The sequence below is a fragment of the Rhinolophus sinicus genome, linkage group LG04, assembly GCF_036562045.2.
Source record: "Rhinolophus sinicus isolate RSC01 linkage group LG04, ASM3656204v1, whole genome shotgun sequence".
In the NCBI taxonomy this organism is placed as follows: Eukaryota; Metazoa; Chordata; class Mammalia; order Chiroptera; family Rhinolophidae; genus Rhinolophus; species Rhinolophus sinicus.
Window position 1 is genome coordinate 169,997,364 of NC_133754.1, and position 18,778 is coordinate 170,016,141.

The 18,778-nt window shown below is 33.4% G+C and overlaps 1 protein-coding gene across 7 annotated transcripts in view; it reads right to left on the minus strand.

Moving 5' to 3' along the window:
• PTBP3 (polypyrimidine tract binding protein 3) overlaps positions 1-18,778 on the minus strand; it is a 99,680-nt gene that overhangs the window by 9,890 nt on the left and 71,012 nt on the right. For all 7 annotated transcript variants that reach the window (XM_074330839.1, XM_019749549.2, XM_074330840.1 and 4 more), the window contains 5 exons: positions 17,459-17,569; positions 15,824-15,998; positions 3,103-3,171; positions 2,141-2,280; positions 1,871-1,904 (listed from right to left, as the gene is read on the minus strand). In XM_074330839.1, the coding sequence (XP_074186940.1) occupies positions 1,871-1,904; positions 2,141-2,280; positions 3,103-3,171; positions 15,824-15,998; positions 17,459-17,569 (529 nt within the window). The remainder of the gene's footprint in view (positions 1-1,870; positions 1,905-2,140; positions 2,281-3,102; positions 3,172-15,823; positions 15,999-17,458; positions 17,570-18,778) is intronic.

The window sequence follows — 18,778 nt, forward strand, 5'->3', positions numbered from 1 at the left end:
TATGGGAGAAAAAGAATCAAACTCTTCTTTACACTGATTTGTTTATATAAAACCAGTATGAAAAACTACATTTTACTAATTTTTAATACATAGATAAAATTATAGGCAGAAGTGTCTATAATATAAAGAGCATCCTGATTTTTTTCATCCAGTGTATTAAAATATATTGCAGTTTATATGCTACAGGGTATCACCAATATTACAAAAATAAGACCCTTATAAGTAGTAGCATCATTACCATATTTTGTAATGCAATGAGAGAATGACTATGAAAATCTTCAAGGCACACAAAGGAGTGCTGGTTATCTTGTGGGCAAGCACAGAAGAGCAACTGAATGCAGAGATGAATGGTACTTTTAGAATTTAAAACAACAAGACAAGTATTCCAAATTTGCTGTCCTTTTCAGAAGTGACAAGTGGCTGAAATAACGTATTATTTTTATAAGAACACAATTTGGCCTTCAAGCTGAACGTGGTATTTTTTTTAAATGAGAAATTAATTACTTTTAGAAAGACATGTGGTTTTGCTATTAAAGAGACATATGAAAATGTATCATTAATACATGATTTTGTTACCGAAAATTACAGAAATGTGCCATGAATAAAAACTTTTATGGTTATTGCAAATGAGCATAAAGGATCTCTGTGGGGTGATGGAAATGTTCTAAAATTGGACTTGGGTAATAATGGCTGCACAACTCCATAAATTTACTAACCATCCTGGAGTTGTGTACTTCAAGCAGGTAAATCGTGTGGCTATAAATTATACCTCAAAAATGCCTATTACCCATTCAAAAAATCTGAAACAATTTTCTGTTGTATTAAAAATTCTTCCAAATGAAAATGAGCTTTAACCCCATTTGTTAAAAATATTCTAATGCAACAATTTTCAAGACCAACTAATGTAATGAGGAAAAAGGGAACTTTTCGAAGTAAAGCACAACAAAAATTAGTGGTTTAGATGGAAACATCAGTATTGTAATTAGGTACAACAACAATGAAACACTTCTATTTATGTTACACATTTTTATGAGGTATCTTTTTCAATTATGACAACCATTAAGATCAAGTACTAAAGTGAATTTAGAATCAGACCTTGGAATACTGAATCAAAACAAAAGGATTTCTGAAAATAATGACACAGATTAAACCATATTTCTCACTCAATGTTAATAGTTTTTATACAAAGTTTCACTAATAAAAATCTTTAAAATATCAAATATTGCTTATTTCATTGCCCATATATTTGTACATATTACACTACACATAATGAATATAGTAAAAGATGGATGAAGTTTATTAATAATTAATCATATATAAATTAGGAGTACATGCTTTTTTTTTTTTTAAACTGAGAGAGGAACACTATTAGAAAGTTTGGAGATTTATTTGTAAAACCTGTATCTCATTTTGCCTCTCTCCTGCTGAAAACTATTCAATGGTTTCCCACTGTTCATAGGTTAAAACCAAGCTCTGTAATTTAGCTTACAAAGCTATTCATGATGTTGTTCCTATCCACCTGTCTCTCTCTCTCTCTCTCCTACGTAGTACCTGTGAAAGGACATTTGCCCTCCCTTTTCTGTGTGGCTAACGGTTTCTCATTTTTCGTAAGTCAACTTAACTGTCATTTCTCTTGGTACATCATCGGTGATTCTCTCAGTAAGGTTAGTTCTCCCACCTATATACTTCCATTACAATAACTATTTCCCTTTTTATAAAATTTTATTGTAATTGTAATTACTTTGCGACTCTATCCTCAGTGTCGAACACACTACATGGCACATAAAGATAGTCAATAAATATTACTGAATGATGAAAGGTGTTCAATCCACATCACAGATAATATTAAAAACAGCAAAAAACAACTTACCAAATAGGATAAAAAGCCCATGTGGTGTGATAAACTGAAAAGAATAATACAAAGTATAAGTATCTAAGTAAAAATTTTAAATAAATTTACTAGTAATGACAGTTGACTTTGTTTAAAGTATTTATTTTATATGCTCATCTATATATACTAGTGATGAATTTTAATAAAAATGCTTACAACAAACTTGAATGTTTTTATTGGAATACAACACTAGATCAGAAGCTACTATAGACCTCTTCCTGAAAGACTTTATAATACTTTTCAACTCACATCAGGATTGAGATTGGTGACAAGCAGAACAGAATTTCCTGGTATACCACCAGCCCCAGGAATGGCCATCCTTCCAGTGACAGCAGAGGAGGTGAGTGTGAGCGGACCAAGAGCTCCAGGAACAGCTGGGACTGATATACCTTTTAAAAATACCAAAAGCATTTCATATTCTAGTTATCTGGAGAATTACCGTACAACACTTATATAATGTAAGTAGATAAATGAAGAAAAAAGCAAAAATATAGAAGAAAATGTGTCAAAATTACCATAAGGTTATCAAAGACCTATTTTTTTTGCCCTACAGAGTCTATCTGGAAGTCAAGTTCCTTATTTTTTGACATCATTCTCAGTATTCTATTATTTATATAGTACTTTGTGGAGCAACTGAATTCACTGGTCTTAAAAGCCATTAGGCTTCTCAGAGGGTCTATCAACTACAAGCACTCCCTTGTTTCTTGAAATAGATATACTGTAGCACATTTCTACAAAGTAGATGTAATTTTCAGATTGACTTCTCCCATAAAACCCGATATATATTTTTAAAAAGTCCTTGAACAGAAGTCACAAATATACATGTAAAGTGGTTGTGGAGCATGTTCTAAACTGGACTGTGGTAAATGGCTGCACAACTCTATAAATTCACTAAAAAATCAGAGTTGTATACCTAAAACAGGTGATTGTATACATGCAGAACGCAGGACATTCTGTATTTGAAAAGCATTTTGTAACTTTGTAAAGAGCTATATAATAAGTATTACCATCAGACACAGATTTTATAGAATTATTTGTAAATAAAGGAAGCTGTGTATCATATAATCAAACCACTTTTATGGTTGACACACATAATACTTTTGTTGTAAATCCTTCCAATATGGTAATATTTTTCATCTTTATAAGTTCCTAGAAAATATAGAACATCACAAAAATCATTTTAAATTCAACTTTAAAGGAGTCACCTGTACCTTGAAATCCAATGCCTGGAGCAAATCCAGCAGCCCCTGCATACGGTGAGGAAATTATACCTGGTGCACCTAATGGGGGAAAGAGAAGCTAAAATAAATATACTACCATCTATAAATATGGTCATCAAAACAAATAAAATGGCTATATGAGGGTGTAATATTGATAAAGAGATTCTGTTATGAAGTAAAAATTTGTTCACCTTACATATTGTGATCCTTAATACGTAAGAGCCTCTTGGCATTTCCAGAGGCTAATCCCTTTCAATTGGGTTCAAGGTTCAAGAGTACAGTTAGCTGTTATTCAGTTTTGAGTTATTAGTTATTTAGTTTTGTTCTTTAGGTTAAGATTCTTATTTAGAGCATTGTTTCTAGGGCATTGTTAATGCCCTTATTTAGAGCATTGTTTCTATGTGAAAATCATCAAATACTTATTAAATTGTACTGTACCTATGGGGTATGGTGCTCATAAAAAGGAAATATGAAATTAAAATTCTTGCCTTCGAGAGGTTTACAAACTAAAAGTATGAATTACAGGAGACTTGTATGCTGAGGATCTAGTGATTTAAACACAAATGTACTGCACGTAGTCTAAGAAGAAGGGACCCCAGAAGATTCACTGTGATTATTCGAAGAAAGTTTCTCAGGGGGTAAAACTTGAGCTAGACAATACGTAATTAAAAATCACAGTGTTTAGTATATACTAGATGCTGAACAAATGCTGGCATTTTCCCCTTTCCTTTTAGAAGCCTGGTGACTATCAACAAAAACAGGAGTTAGTTCAAATGGAGGAGTCAGTACTAGCAGGAAAACAATTTGGTTTTGGACATGTCAAGGGGGAGGTAATGGTAAAACATTCACATGGAAATGCCTACAAAGGGGCAAACTCAGAATAACTATTATAAGACACAAATTTATATTTATTTCTACATAAAAGCCATATGAATGAGAGCTTCACTAAAAAGGGCACAAGACAAGAAATGAGGAGAGTGAAAAATAGAGCCTGGGTGTATTAATACACTTAAAGGGTAGATGAAGGAAGAACATTCTAAGGAAAAGTGAAAACAGAATAGCCTTGGAAATAGAAATAAAAAGTGAATTCTAATCGTTCAGGAGCTAGAGGAACAGAGTTTTTTTTTGGGGGGGAGGGGTTAATAGAGGTCAAAGAGAATGAGAAACGTAAAAGGTAAAGAATAGTTTTAGGGTAATAGCAAGAAGTCAGATTGTAAGAGTCAAAGGGACAAAGGATTTTTTTTTTAGTGATAGAGTGATGAGTGTATTTATAGGAAGAAGTATGTAGGCTGTATTTTCTGGAGGAGTCAAAAGCTCATTAGTTTATTCTCTTCATTAAAGAGAACTATGTAACAGAGTTTGTTAAATATACAGCTGCAATTTATTTAAATAATTCAAGAAAATATAGTCATTAAGAGACTTCAGGGATAAAGTTAGCAAGAGAATTGAAGATACAAAAGAATAACTGACAGAATAACTGATGAAATAAAGGAAACAAATAGTTACTGAAAGCATACTATGAGCCAGTCATTCTTTTAGTGCTAAGGAAGCACTGAACAAAGCAGACAAGAATCTGTCTTAACTTAACTTACATTCAAGTAGTCTGGAGAATATGGGTACAATGATTTATTTTTATACTTAAGGCACAAGGGAAGACATAACAAATCTTCAATATGCAAATGAGTAATTATAAAAAATTTACGGTGGGAAGTTAATCATAGGAAGAGATATGGTTGATTGTATTATTTCCAGGACTTTTTTTTTTCCCAAGTCAAGTTGTTGTCCTTTCAATCTTAGTTGTGGAGGGTGCCGTTCAGCTTCAAGTTGTTGTCCTTTCAGTCTTAGTTGTGGAGGGTGCAGCTCAGCTCCAGGTCCAGTTGCCGTTGCTAGTTGCAGGGGGCGCAGCCCCCCATCCCTTGCGGGAGTCGAACAGGCAACCTTGTGGTTGAGAGCCCATGCTCCAACCAACTGGGCCATCTGGAAGGCAGCTCAGCTCGAGGTGGCGTGTTCAATCTTAGTTGCAGGGGGCACTGCCCACCATCCTTTGCGGGACTTGAGGAATCGAACCGGCAACCTTGTGGTTGAGAGGCCACTGGCCCACGTGGGAATCGAACCGACAGCCTTCGGAGTTAGGAGCATGGAGCTCTAACCTCCTGAGTCACCGGGCCGGCCCTGGTTGATTGTATTATTGTTGACAAGTATTCACTTGCCCTTTCCATATATCTCTGGCCAGTCATGTGACTTGCAGTGCCTCCTATGGGAGGAACATACATTTCTATGCAATTCTCACTGCATTTAATGATGTCACAGGAATACACACACAGACATGCAGCATCTATACAGAAGCCTTAAGAGGCATTGTTGGTTTACAGCAGATCTCTCATTTTTTACTTTCTGCCATAAGAATGCCATGTCTCAAGTGCAGTGACATCTTCAGCCCTGGCCAAAGACATATGAATTAAGGGCAAAAGCAGATTCACAGCTGCCTAAGCAGTCAGTGCTGTGAGAGAAATAAATGTTAATTGCTGGAAACCACTGAGATTTGGGGAGAGGGCAAGGGAGGTACTTTTTAAACACAACAAAGAGACTAATACAGATCGCTATGAGGAAGGAGGCAGACTAGCAGCAGGTTTTATGGAAATAATGAAAAATTTTGAGATAACTGTCACAGAACATGAAATAGTGATAAATAGAAGAACTGGCAAGCGATTACCAGACCCAAATTTTAAATAACTGCTTCCAAATATAATATGATGATTAACAAGAACATTTGTTAAAATTTGACAAAAGAATCATTTATAAAGTTTCCATAAATCTACACTCACATAAGCAGAAACAAACATTTTAGCAAAGTAACCTGTTAGACAATGGGTTAGTATCTTTTGAAAAAAGATTATATAAACCTTTAAGAAAAAAGGTTTAAGACCTGAATGACTAAGAATAGATATTTTACATTTGGAAAATATACCACCACAACAGCAATTAAAGCAATGCAAATTAATAGATAACATTTTAACCTATGAAATCAGTTTATCAGTGTTATTTATCATAGCAAAACCCCAAAGAAACAAGCTTAATGTCCAAATTGGAGAGTAAATAAATTACAGAGTCACTAGACAAAATGCAGAACCATTTAAAATATTATAAAGAATGTATACTATAAAAAATATAGCACAATTATGTTTTTTTTAAATGTGGGTATAGTAGCAGACTAAATAATATACACCAACCTTACAGCAGAAAATGCCTAATGAAAGAGTAAAAAGACCTTAAAAAAAAAAAAAAATCTAACAGTTGACAAGATGATAAGAAATAACCAGGCCAAAAAACTAACTCTGTGAAGCTGAGCTGTGGTTTAGTCAGCCCCATGGGGTAGTGGACAAGATACACATTCCAGGGTTAACCCAAGGAAGAAGTTAATAGGAGAATTTCACAATATTCATCCAGAGTGTAAGCCTGAAATAACCTACCCCATTTACCTTCTCTTCCTACCCTCAGAAGACTTCAAGGAAAGTTACCTACATATCTAGCAGAGAAGGAATAAAAACCTTCCTGGAAAGTTCTAACCAAAAGCAAGCTCTCATGCAAATTTGCAGTCCAAATTCATTATTTCTTAAGGTCCAGAGGAAAATTAATGAGCTGTAGATTTAGATAGAAATGGCCCCAAACATAGTGCTTTAATATTGCAGAGAAGCAAATTCTCTCTGGAGAAACATACCACCCCAAAAATTCACAAATTAATTCTCCAAGCAAACTAAGTAACTCATTAAAAAAAAAAGCAAAGAAAAATCTTACTGCAGAAACACAACTGCAAAGATTTCAGATACTGGAATTATTAGATGAAGATTTAAACAGTATATCTAAAGAAATAAAAAACATGCTGAAAAATATCTGTAGGGGAGGAGACACTTTTAAAACAAGGACCAAATAGAGGCGGCTGGATGGCTCAGTTGGTTAGAGCGCAAGCTCTGAACAACAGCGTTTCTGGTTCGATTACCACATGGGCCAGTGAGCTGTGCCCTCCACAACTAGATTGAAGACAATGAGCAGCTGCTGAGCGGCCAGATGACTCAGTTGGTTAGAGTGAGAGCTCTCAACAACAAGGTTGCCCATTCAATTCCTGTCCATGGGATGGTGGGCTGTGCCCCCTGCAACAAAGACTGAAAACGACGGCTGAACTTGGAGCTGAGCTGTACCCTCCACAACTGCATTGAAGGACAATAACTTGGAACTGATGGGCCCTGGAGAAACACACTGTTCCCCAAAATAAATTAGAAAAAAAATAAAACAAGGACCAAATAAAATTTATAGAAATATAATTAAAATCTAAAATTACCAGAAAAGTTTAACAACAGATTAGACAAAAGCAAAGATACTGTTAATGAAATAAAAGTTAGGCTCTAAGAAATTACTCAGAACGCAACTGAGATAAAGATATAGAAACTATGATAGTTTGAGACACTCAGAATACAGTAAGAGGGTGTAACAGGTCTAATCAAAGTTCCAGAAGGTAAAAAAAGAACTAGTGGGAAGAATAAATATATGAAAAGCTAATTTTTAGAACCAAAAAAAGGGACAATCCCAATAAGCTCCAATCAGAAGCCCAATAAGCTCCAATCAGAACAAATCATACCGAAACTACAAAACATCAAAGATGAAGAAAATAAAGAACAGCCAGTAAGAAAAGAGCAATAGTCAGGTTGACAGCTGGCTTTCTAAGAGCAACAATGAAAACCAGAATATTGTGGAATGATTTAACATATTGAACGAAAAATAGCTATCAACCTGGAATTCCATGTTCAACAAAAATATCTTTTAAAATCGACAATACTTTTTCTTTCCAATAAATTTCATTGGGGAATATTGGGGAACAGTGTGTTTCTCCAGGGCCCATCAGCTCCAAGTCGTTGCCGTTCAATCTAGTTGTGGAGGGCGCAGCTCAGCTCCAAGTCCAGTTGCAGTTTTCAATCTTTAGTTACAGGGGGCACAACCCAGCATCCCAGGTGGGAATTGAACCGGCAACCTTGTTGTTGAGAGCTCACGCTCTAACCAACTGAGCCACCCAGCTGCCCAATACAGGCTGTTTTTGACAAATAACTTCAAATATGTTACCACAAATTTCCCTCAGTGAATACTAAAAGATGTTCTTCAGGCAGAACGTAAGTGATCCTAGGTGGAAAGAAGGAATGAAATGCCTATGGAGTTATATATGGTTTAATCTAAATGAATACTGATTGTATAAAGCAGTACTAATAAATTGCCAAGTTAAAATAAAATAAATATTAAAACATAACAATATCACGAATTTGGAGTAGATTTAAAAAGATGGTAAAGGAGTTAAAGTGTCCTGAAGTTCTTGTGTTATGTAAGGAAAGGATATGCTATCAATTAACTTTAGATTTTGGTTAAAATAAGTATGAAAGTTAAAAATCCTATATGAAAATACAAAACAGAGTTAAACTTCAAAAACAGCAGTGGGAAAATCAGAATAATAAACATTAATTCAACAAATATTTTTTGAGTGCCTATTTTATGTCAGGCACAAATATCAGTAACCTTAAAAACCTACCCTGGTAAACCTTAATTCTAGTGATGAAAACAGAATAAACAATAAACACAGTAAATGAGTTAACTGCATAAATAAGAAGGTGAAAATACTATATATATATACACACACACACACACATACACACACACATAGATATACGTGTGTGTGTGTGTGTGTGTGTGTGTATATATATATATATGTATATGTATATATATCAGGAGAATCAGAATACTGAGGGAGGGCTGGTCAGCATAGGTCAAAGAAGACAGCATGAACAAAATCTAAAATCTGAGGGTATATGGAAAAAGCACTCCAGGAAGAGGGAATAACTGGTGCTACAATCTGGATGGAGATGGGTACATACCTAACATGTTCTAGAAACAGGAGGGAAGTCAGTTTGGTATGCAGAGGGAGCATCAAAGGAGATATGTCAAAAAGTAAAATTGGAGTGGATAAGGCCCTGGTAATCCAATATAGACAGATGTGGGCATTTACTCTGAAAGGAATGGGAACCTTTGGAGGGTTGTCAGCATTAGACTGAAAAGACATGACTTATTTTTCTTTGCCAGTATACACACAATAAACTATACATATATAAAAGATACTGAAGAGTTCTGATGTATATCTAAAACATGCGAAACTATTACAATCAAGATAACAAATATTTCCATCACCTCAAAAATTTCCTTTTGTCCCTTTTGCAATCCATCTCTCTCCAAACCCTGTCCTCAAGCAACCTGCTCTCTGTCCCCATTGACCTGCTTTCTATCACTATAGATTAGTTTGAATTTAACAGAATTACATATAAACAGATCATACATTTTTTTGGTCTGGCTTCTTTCATTCAGGATTATCCTGTGGTTCTTATCAATTTATTCCTTTCTATTGCTGAATGGTATTTCATCATCACATAGATGAACTTTTTGTTTATCCATCGACCTATAATAGAGTATGTCTAGATTTTGGTCATCACAAATAAAATTACTATGAACATTTGTGCACACGTTTGTGTGAACATAACTTTCATTTATTTTGGATAAATGACTGGATGGAATGACCAAGCCATATTGTAGGTACACGTTTAACTTTTTAAGAAACTGCCAAGCTCTTTTCCAAACTGGTTATACCTAAATTTTACATTGTCACCAACACAATATGCTAGTGAAAGATGGCCTACATCCTTGTAAAGGAAGCCTTTTTAATTTTAGTCATTCTGATGAGCATGTAGTAACACTGTGATTTTCATTTCCATCTCCCTGGTGACTAGAGATGTTGAGCATATTTTCATGTGCTTTGTAAAGTAATGCTTCAAATATTCTGCCCATTTTTTATTGGTTTCTTGTTTTATTATTGAGCTATAAGAGTGTAATGTGATATGATGAATTTGTCTAATATGTGTTGCAAATATTTTCCTTCAAGTCTGTAGCTTGCCTTTTGGTTTTCTTGATAGTATATTTGAAGGAGTAAAACTTAAATTTTGATGTACAATATATAAATTATTTCCTTTTACAGTTGTGCCTTTTGTGTTCTATCTAAGAAACCTTTGCATATCATATCCTCAGGTTGCAAAGATTTTCTCCCATGTTTTCTTCTCCAAGTTTTAGTTTTACACAGAGGTCTAAGATCCATTTCAAGTCCATCTGTTAATATGGTGTGAGATAAAGATCAATGTTTTTTTTTTTTCTAATATGGATATCCACCTCTCCAAAACCTACTTGTTGAAAGAGTTCCCTTTTCCTACTAAATTTTACATTGGCAATTTTGTTGAAAATCATCTGACTACATATGTGTAGATCTAATTCTAGATTCCATACCTATCCTTTTTACATTACCAAACTGGCTTGATTACTGCAGCTTTATATTAAGTTTTGGAATTTAAAAAAATGTAATTCCTTTTAACACTCTACTTTCTTTTTCCATTTCTATATAAATTTTAGAAGTGCATCTTACCAAAGAAAAAGAAATTAACAGTTTAGAAAAGGAATGAATATAAAATTAGTTTATCAAGGATGCTGAAAATGAAATCAAGAAACACTACATTTCTATATTTGCAACAGTTAGAAAACAAAACAACAATGACATTATAAGCTAACACTTACATTGCACTCTGCCATGCACCATTCTAAACTCTATGTACATCAGCACATTTAATGTTCATCACAACTCTGCCAGTTAAACACTACTATTATGCTCATTCCACATATGAAGAAATAAAAGTGCAGAGCAGTTAAGCAATTTGCCCAAGGTTACACAGATCAGTAACAATAGTTCTAGAATTAGAATCTTAAAAGTATGGTTCTTAGTAATAAATCTAACAAAACATGCAAACCTTTATGGAGAAAAGTCACCAAATGTTACTGAAAGACATTAAGGAATATCCAAGTGAATGGAGAGATGTACAACGTTCAAAGACTGGAAGACTCTATTGGAGATGTCAATTATCTTCTAAGTGATTTATAAAGTCAATGTAATCCAATCAAAACCCCATAAGCTTTTTTTTTTTAGAGGACTTGTCAAGCTGATCCTAAAGTTCATGTGTAAAATGGTCAAAACTGTCAAGATACTTTTGAAGAATAAGGTAAAAAGATTTACTCTATCAGATATTGAGATGAGGTAATGAGAAAGGAAAGACACACCAATGGAACAATGCATAGAAAACAACTTAAGCAAATATTAACTGAAGTTCTAATGGTATGTGTTAAGAAATCTGAAACTACTTTTTAAGTTATTATAGGATTGAGCAAGTAAGTAAATGTGTTGAGGCTAATGGAAACTAGAGTTTTCATTCTTGAAGAAAAAAGTTACCAATATGAAAAAGGGTGCTGGATTGGAATTGGAGGTATCGGTTAAAATTTGTGGTTTTTAAACAAACATACAAAGAAAAATATATTTATGAAGCATATATCCTCCTAGTGTGTACAAACAATGACATCCTATTAGCAATGACCACATCTAATGCCTACATATTGATTTCCAAATACCATTTTCCACTAAAAGGAATCAGGGCTCATTTTGCAGTGTTAAGTCAGGGAGGGTAAAAATCTGAAATATCTTCTGCCAGAAAATAAGGACGAGTTCAAACAATGATGGGGACACTTCAAATTCCATAGAAGCCAGTGTGAAAGAGCTTCCACTGCCCAAATCTGGGACAGTTAGAGCATAAGTTGAAAAATAACAGCACAAAATTTTGACTTATAAAGTAGGAATCCATACTGACATAAATAAATACAATGAGTAGTAAGTCATTGAGATCTAATACACATTATAGTGAATATAGACAACAATATTATGCTATAATTATGTAATGTGATTAAATATGGCTATATCTGCAATCATATAATATATAGATGTAGGTTGTATACCTTAAATTCACACAATGTTATATGTTACATTTATACAAAATGAATGAATGAATGGAATGGTGTTAAGAAAAAAGTCCTGTATAATAAAATCTCAACTAATAAATGTAGAAAGAAATTATTGCAATCCACCAATATGGCAACCATCAGAATAACAAGTAATTTCAGCAATGAATGCTAAAACTAAAAGGTGAAAAGTGATAAGGAAAAGGATATTTATATAGTCTCAACGCATCTGCCTAAAAATTAATTAGAAAAACAATAACTTTACTTGAAGAAACTTGGCAGAAACCACTTTAATAAGTGACTGTAGGGGTTCAGAATGAGTCACCCCAAGATGTACCTCTCTGGTATGCACACTATTTTGAGCTAAAGGCAACGAGATCCTATGGGCGCAAGAGAAACTTCTGCCCCCGTTTAACTACCTAGAAGAATTTAAATTAGAGGCCTTGCCCATGATAAGAGTTATCACCAGAAATAAGTTTTTATGACCCATCTATAGGGCAGGGCAAACTACTAATTACTAAACATCTACTATTCTTATCACCCTGCAATGACCTTCATCCCCTCTGAAGTACCAAGGCACCATACCTCACCCTTAGCTCAAAATGTCACACATACCTCATTTGCCCTTTGTCTTTGAACCTCCATATATGTGGGGTCTCTGACTCTCTCATGTATGTGGGGTTCCCATGTGTATGTATGTAATTAAATTTGGTTATTTTCTCTTGTTAATCCGTCTCATGCATACTTAATTAATAGACCAGCCAAAAGAATCCTGAGGGTAAAGTGTCTTCCTCCCCCATATGATCAAAGTTACTATCACCAGGAATAGGATAAACTGCCATTATGTGTCTCCTGATGTAATAAACTGAGAAAGACACAACATCATTTCAGCCAAAAAACTCGTATTGAGAAACATTCTATATAATACTCAACCTGAACTCTTAAAAAATGCAACATCATGAAAGACAAAGAATGAAGAAATGTTCTAAATTAAAGGGCTCTAAAGAGACATGACAAACTAGCCTGATACTGGTTTGGATCTTTACCAGAAAAAGAAAATTCTCTTATAAAGAACATTATTTTCACAACTGGCAAAAATTAAAAAGGTCTATGGATTAGATAACATTATTGTATGAGTGTTAATTTCCTGATTTGATAACTGAACTATATTTAGGTTAGAATGTCCTTGTTCTTAGAAAACACACAATGAACATTTAGAAGTAAAGGGGCATCATGCCTGCAACTTAGTCTCCAGTGATTGGGAGTGGGGGAACTACCTACACACACACACACACACACACACACACACACACACACACGATAAAGTAAATGTGGCATGATGTTAATTGGGGAATATGAATGAAGGATATAAGGGAATTCTTTATATCCTTCATTCACATTGCAACTTAAATTATTTTAAAACAAAGTTACTAAAATACTATAAACTTTAGAATATAAGTAGTATCTTTATAATGCCAGGGTAAAGGATTTCTTAAACAAGACACAAAAAACACAAAGGAAACAAATGCCAAATAAATTTGACTACATAAAAATACCATGAAGCCAAGACTGGGAGAAACACATATAACCAACAAAGGACTAGTGTCTGGGATAAAGAATTCCTAGAAATAAACAAGAAAATGCAAGAAACCAAACACAAAAATAGGCAAAAGAGTTGAACAGAAAATTCATAAGGAAGAACGGACAATAAATAAAAATGTGTTCAACCACATTGGTAATCAGGAAAATTTCATAGCAGCATTTTTTATAATGGCCTCAAACTAAAATAACCCAAATGTATCAACAGTAGAATAGATAAACAAACTGTGGTATATTCACACAATGGGAATCTATACACTTGACAGTACTGAGAATGAACACAGAACAGCCACATATATGAATATGAATGAATCACAAGTCACAAAAGAAAATAAATAGCATGATTCTAATTTACATAAAGTTCTAAATATAGGAGAAAAATTTTTAAAATTACACTTAGGGCCCCATAATGAGTGGTTAAAAAAAAACAGAAAGAAAAAGCTGAAAAGCAAAAGAATGATTATCATAAAATTTGAGACTGGTTATCACTGGGAGAGTGGGAGCACAATCAATGAGAAGGGTACAAAGAATGCTTCTTCAGTATGTGTAAATATTTTATTTCTTAACCTGGGTGGTAATTACATGGGTATTAAAAATACATTTACATGTTATACAAGCTTATCTATAGGTATAACATGTATCACTAAAAATAGGGACAGAGTGCTTGTTTGTTTACAACTTAACTCTAGGAACTTTAAATGGAAACCTTTAAAAGAGAGAAAGAACAGCCAATGAGGTGGGAAAAAAGTGAGGAGAGTGTGGTGTTCCAGAAGCCAAGAGAAAAAAAGGAGGGAATAGCAAACTGTGTCAAATATTAATGAGAGGCAGAGTAAAGTTTCATACAATACACAAAAACCATTTTGTTCTCTGATGAATCACTTATCTTAGGATGTAGACAAAACTTTGCAATGACTAAGGATTTATTAATACAATAAAAAAGGATGTTAACACTCTGATATATTCAGAAACCAAAATTCTTAATTGTATTTTTTAAATGTCCTCCTCCCACAATGCAGAACACATTAATTACATCAACAGTATATATTCAATTATTGGAGTAACTACAGTTCTGCATTTGTTAGTCAAGTTTTGGCAACCCTGAATAATAGACTCGATTTCTATCATGTGTTATCGAAATGTATTTACAAAGACCTTTGGCTCTGCAAAGTCAGACATGTAAGTAAGGGCTGATAACAAATATAAAACACAAAAATTTGGTCAGACCAAAACAGAAACTTTAACCATTTTAGGAAAGTGAACTGAATAGTTCACTTAATTTTTTCAGTTATAAACAGCAATAAACTTTTACTTTAAAGTTACAAACTATCTTCCAGAAAATTTTGGACAACCATTTGGCTAAGGATACTTTTTTCTCACCTATAAAATGAAGATTGACTAAATACTACTTAAAGTATTTTTATTGGTGTCATTTGGGAAAGACGAGTCAATCACAAAGGGTAGAAAAATTTAATATTTTATCTAAACATAAAACCACACTTTTGAGAACTGCAAAACCAAAAAGTACTATACATTTACTTATTGATATATCCACTGGGCCATCCACTGCTTTTTCCTTTCTATAAAGGTTTATTTAAAAAGTATAAAAATATTGAGAACTAGTTTTAAATAAAAGAATAAAATGTCACTTGAAGTGACATTTGCAGAGAGAATTCAGAAGACTAGTTTTATTAATGCAAAATTGCAACTTCACATAAACTAAAGGTAAAGATGGAAGTTCTGATATTTAAAAAACAAAATAATAAATGAATAAATGAAAATATGCCATTAATTTAGGCCCTTGTTTTAAAATATCACTACTTAAAAAGGAAAAAGTATTTCTCTCAAGAGCACTTATGCCAATATTCTGTTGGCTATAAGCCAACATATTTAAACCAGTATTAATATGTAAAAGACTACTGATTTGAAGCAAATGGTTGCACGGTTTATAAAGAATGAGTAATATTCATGTTAGAAAATAAATTTGTAACTTTTAATTTCAGGTATTCACTTGTTTTGCCAACTAATAGAATCTACTAATATTAAGAATTAATGGACACATTTTGTTCTATGAGTCTTGCCTTTCTTTAGAGAATCCTGAGAGAATCCAAGAAGAAAAAGGCTAACTGACATAACATGGATTAATGAATGAAACTTTTAACTTCAGAAAACTTGCTTTGTGACCCAAAACAGAACTACTCACCAAAAGCAGCAGCCATAGGGGGTTCAAGGGATGGATGGCCATCACCAGTAGGAAGGTCTAAGCGAGTGAAGTCTCTGCTTTTGTCATTATTATATTTCACATTAAGGCTGGTGAGCTTGGAGAAGTCAATACGCAGAGTGCAGCATGCATTATAGATATTCTGGCCATCCAGAGCCTAAAGCATGTAAGAAAGGGACTGATGTTTTGCAAGACAACAACACTGATACATCAAGTAGCCTCTACTTTGAAACAGGTATAAAGCAGAGAGCACTGGACTAAAAGCCAAAGACCTTTATTTACTTTTACCTTTGTCACTAACTATGTACGCCTAAGAGAGAAAAAGAAAATCTCTAACACTCGGTTTTTCCATCTGAAAATAAGGATAACAATCCCTATCTTGTCTCTGGTAAGATCAAAGGAAAGAGAAGAAATGTAAAAGCTTAGAAAACTATTATGCATTATTGTACATTGTACTAGTTATTATGATTATTTTGTCCACAGAAAATGTTAAAGATATTTTAATTTTACATTTCATCTTAATTCTTTTTAGTATAGTTTATATAGGTTAATATGAAATAAAGACTTTGTAAATGGTACTCGTCAGAACATATGAGTATTATCTACCACTTCTTTTTCTGTTGTAAATTTATGTTTTTTAATGCTTTGAATAATAACCTGAGGGAAATTTGGAGTCAGTTCTGATATAAGACCAATAATCAGTAATCCCTTCCTTCACAATAATAAAAATTTACCAAAGGGATATTTGCAGCCACTTACGACTGCCACAAATGCTCAAATTCATAAAAATAGATGAGACACATAAAAATAAAACAAAAAATACACAAATACACTAAAAACCCTAATTAATAATGGTTATTGATCACTAGGCCATCATAAAGGTACAAAATAATACATGCAGGTAGAGGGTACAGCATATATAAAGGCTAATATTCCTAAACAAGAGCCAGACACTGCGTGGTCCACAAAAGTACTGCAAACCTTAGTCCCTATCTTTGAAAACAAATTATAAATAATTCAGATACCAATACAAGGCAGAATTTGGGTTAGGATAGATCTCAATAGGAGATGAGTGAATGTGAAGTTTTATATCTTGTCAGAAATCAAACACTCATGTACTAAAAATCAACAACAAACAAACAAAACTATAAACTGACAGTAGCATATTTCCTAAGATTTAATGTCTTCACCAATTCAGAGCTCAATAAGATACAACAGTGAGTATGATTGCAAAAATAGTGAAATCAATCTTTGGCTAATTTAATAGAAGTAAATTAAAGCATAGGGCAAAGATAATTCTTCTTTATTAGTCAGATTATATCAGGAGCACTGCCCTCAATTCTAGACTTTAAATATGACAGACAGAAATGAGTCCCAGAGATCTGAGAAATAATAGGTGATTTGAAACCATTTCATATGAAGGAAGAAGTAATTTTTACCTTACTATATAAAAGAGCATATGAAACAGTATATTTTAAAATGGTAAATTTTATATGATGTATATTTTACTTCAATTAAAAGAACACATGGTAAACTGGAACAAGGGAGACACGATGGTTTCCTTTGGTATCAATGAAGTGACTGATTAACAATTAAAAAATGAAAAAAGGTAATTACCATTTTGGCATATTGTGCATTCAATGGGTCAGCATACTGAAGCAAGGCTTGAAACTGATTATTCTTTGTAAAGGTGATAATTTTCAAGACTGTGCCAAATTTAGAAAATATCTGAAAAAAAATTTACATTAGGTTAAATCTAGGGGAAAAATTAGGCTAACATATCTTTATACACACAACTTGATTCATGAATACCATATTTAAATGAAACTAATTTCCTCTATTGAAACTGCTGGTACCAAAATGACTTAAATCAAGCCTAAAATGTTAAAGTTTCAACACTCATGCATGTCTTAAAAAAGTGCCTAGCCCAATAGGCATGCAAATATTTAATCTATTTTATAACATGTCACAAATAGCACAATACTAAAACAGGAGGCTACAACAGGAATTAATTAACATTGTAAGATAGTGGGGTTATAATGTATATGAACGGAAGTGGAAGAGTTATATGGATCAAATATTTCATCCTGAAAATCAGCATCTGTTTCTTGAGATTGTATAGACACAGAAACTACAAAATGTTCAATAGAAACTGCTCTATTAATTCATCAAATATTCACAGAGCACTGTGGTAAGGACTGGGAAGTCAGCAGTGAACAAAACAGTGACAAGAGCCTCTGCCCTTATGAGGAAAGACAGACGATAAATAAGCAAATAAATAACAGTGTCTGATTGCAAAAGTATTATGAATATAAAAAAAGAAAAAGGGATAAGAAAAAGGAAACCGGAACGCAAGTTGGGAAGGTACAAGAGTTGTCAAGAAAGACCTCCTGAAGCGCCTTTGCAGAAGAGGAATAAACAGAGTACAGTACGGAATGGCAATTCCGTTACCAATGTTCGGTTACCAATGTTCTTACAGTATTTGTTCTACTTCACCACCACAAATGTTCATGGCTGGGGTTACTGTAATGCATTTTATTTTCCTCTGATATCCCATTTTAAATTTGCATCTTGAGCCAGAAAGTTGTCCTTCTGCTTCTAAGAATCAAAAGGTAAGTATTCCTTATGGTGGTAAGAATTTGCCATTATGGAATACTATGTCTGAGTGTCCTTACTTTTTAATTATCAGAAAGAATGATGAAGAAAAACTATCCTAAAGTAAGTACAGGAAACAAAGAAAAAAAAATTCGACGATATCAAAATTAAGAACTTTTGTGTATCAAAGAACACTTATCAACAGAGTGAAAACGCAATCCATAAAATGAGAGACAATATTTGCAAATTACGTATTTGATAAGGGGTTAATATCCAGAACATACAAAGAACAACTACAACTCAATAACAAAAACCCAATTTAAAAATGAGCAAAAAAGTTGA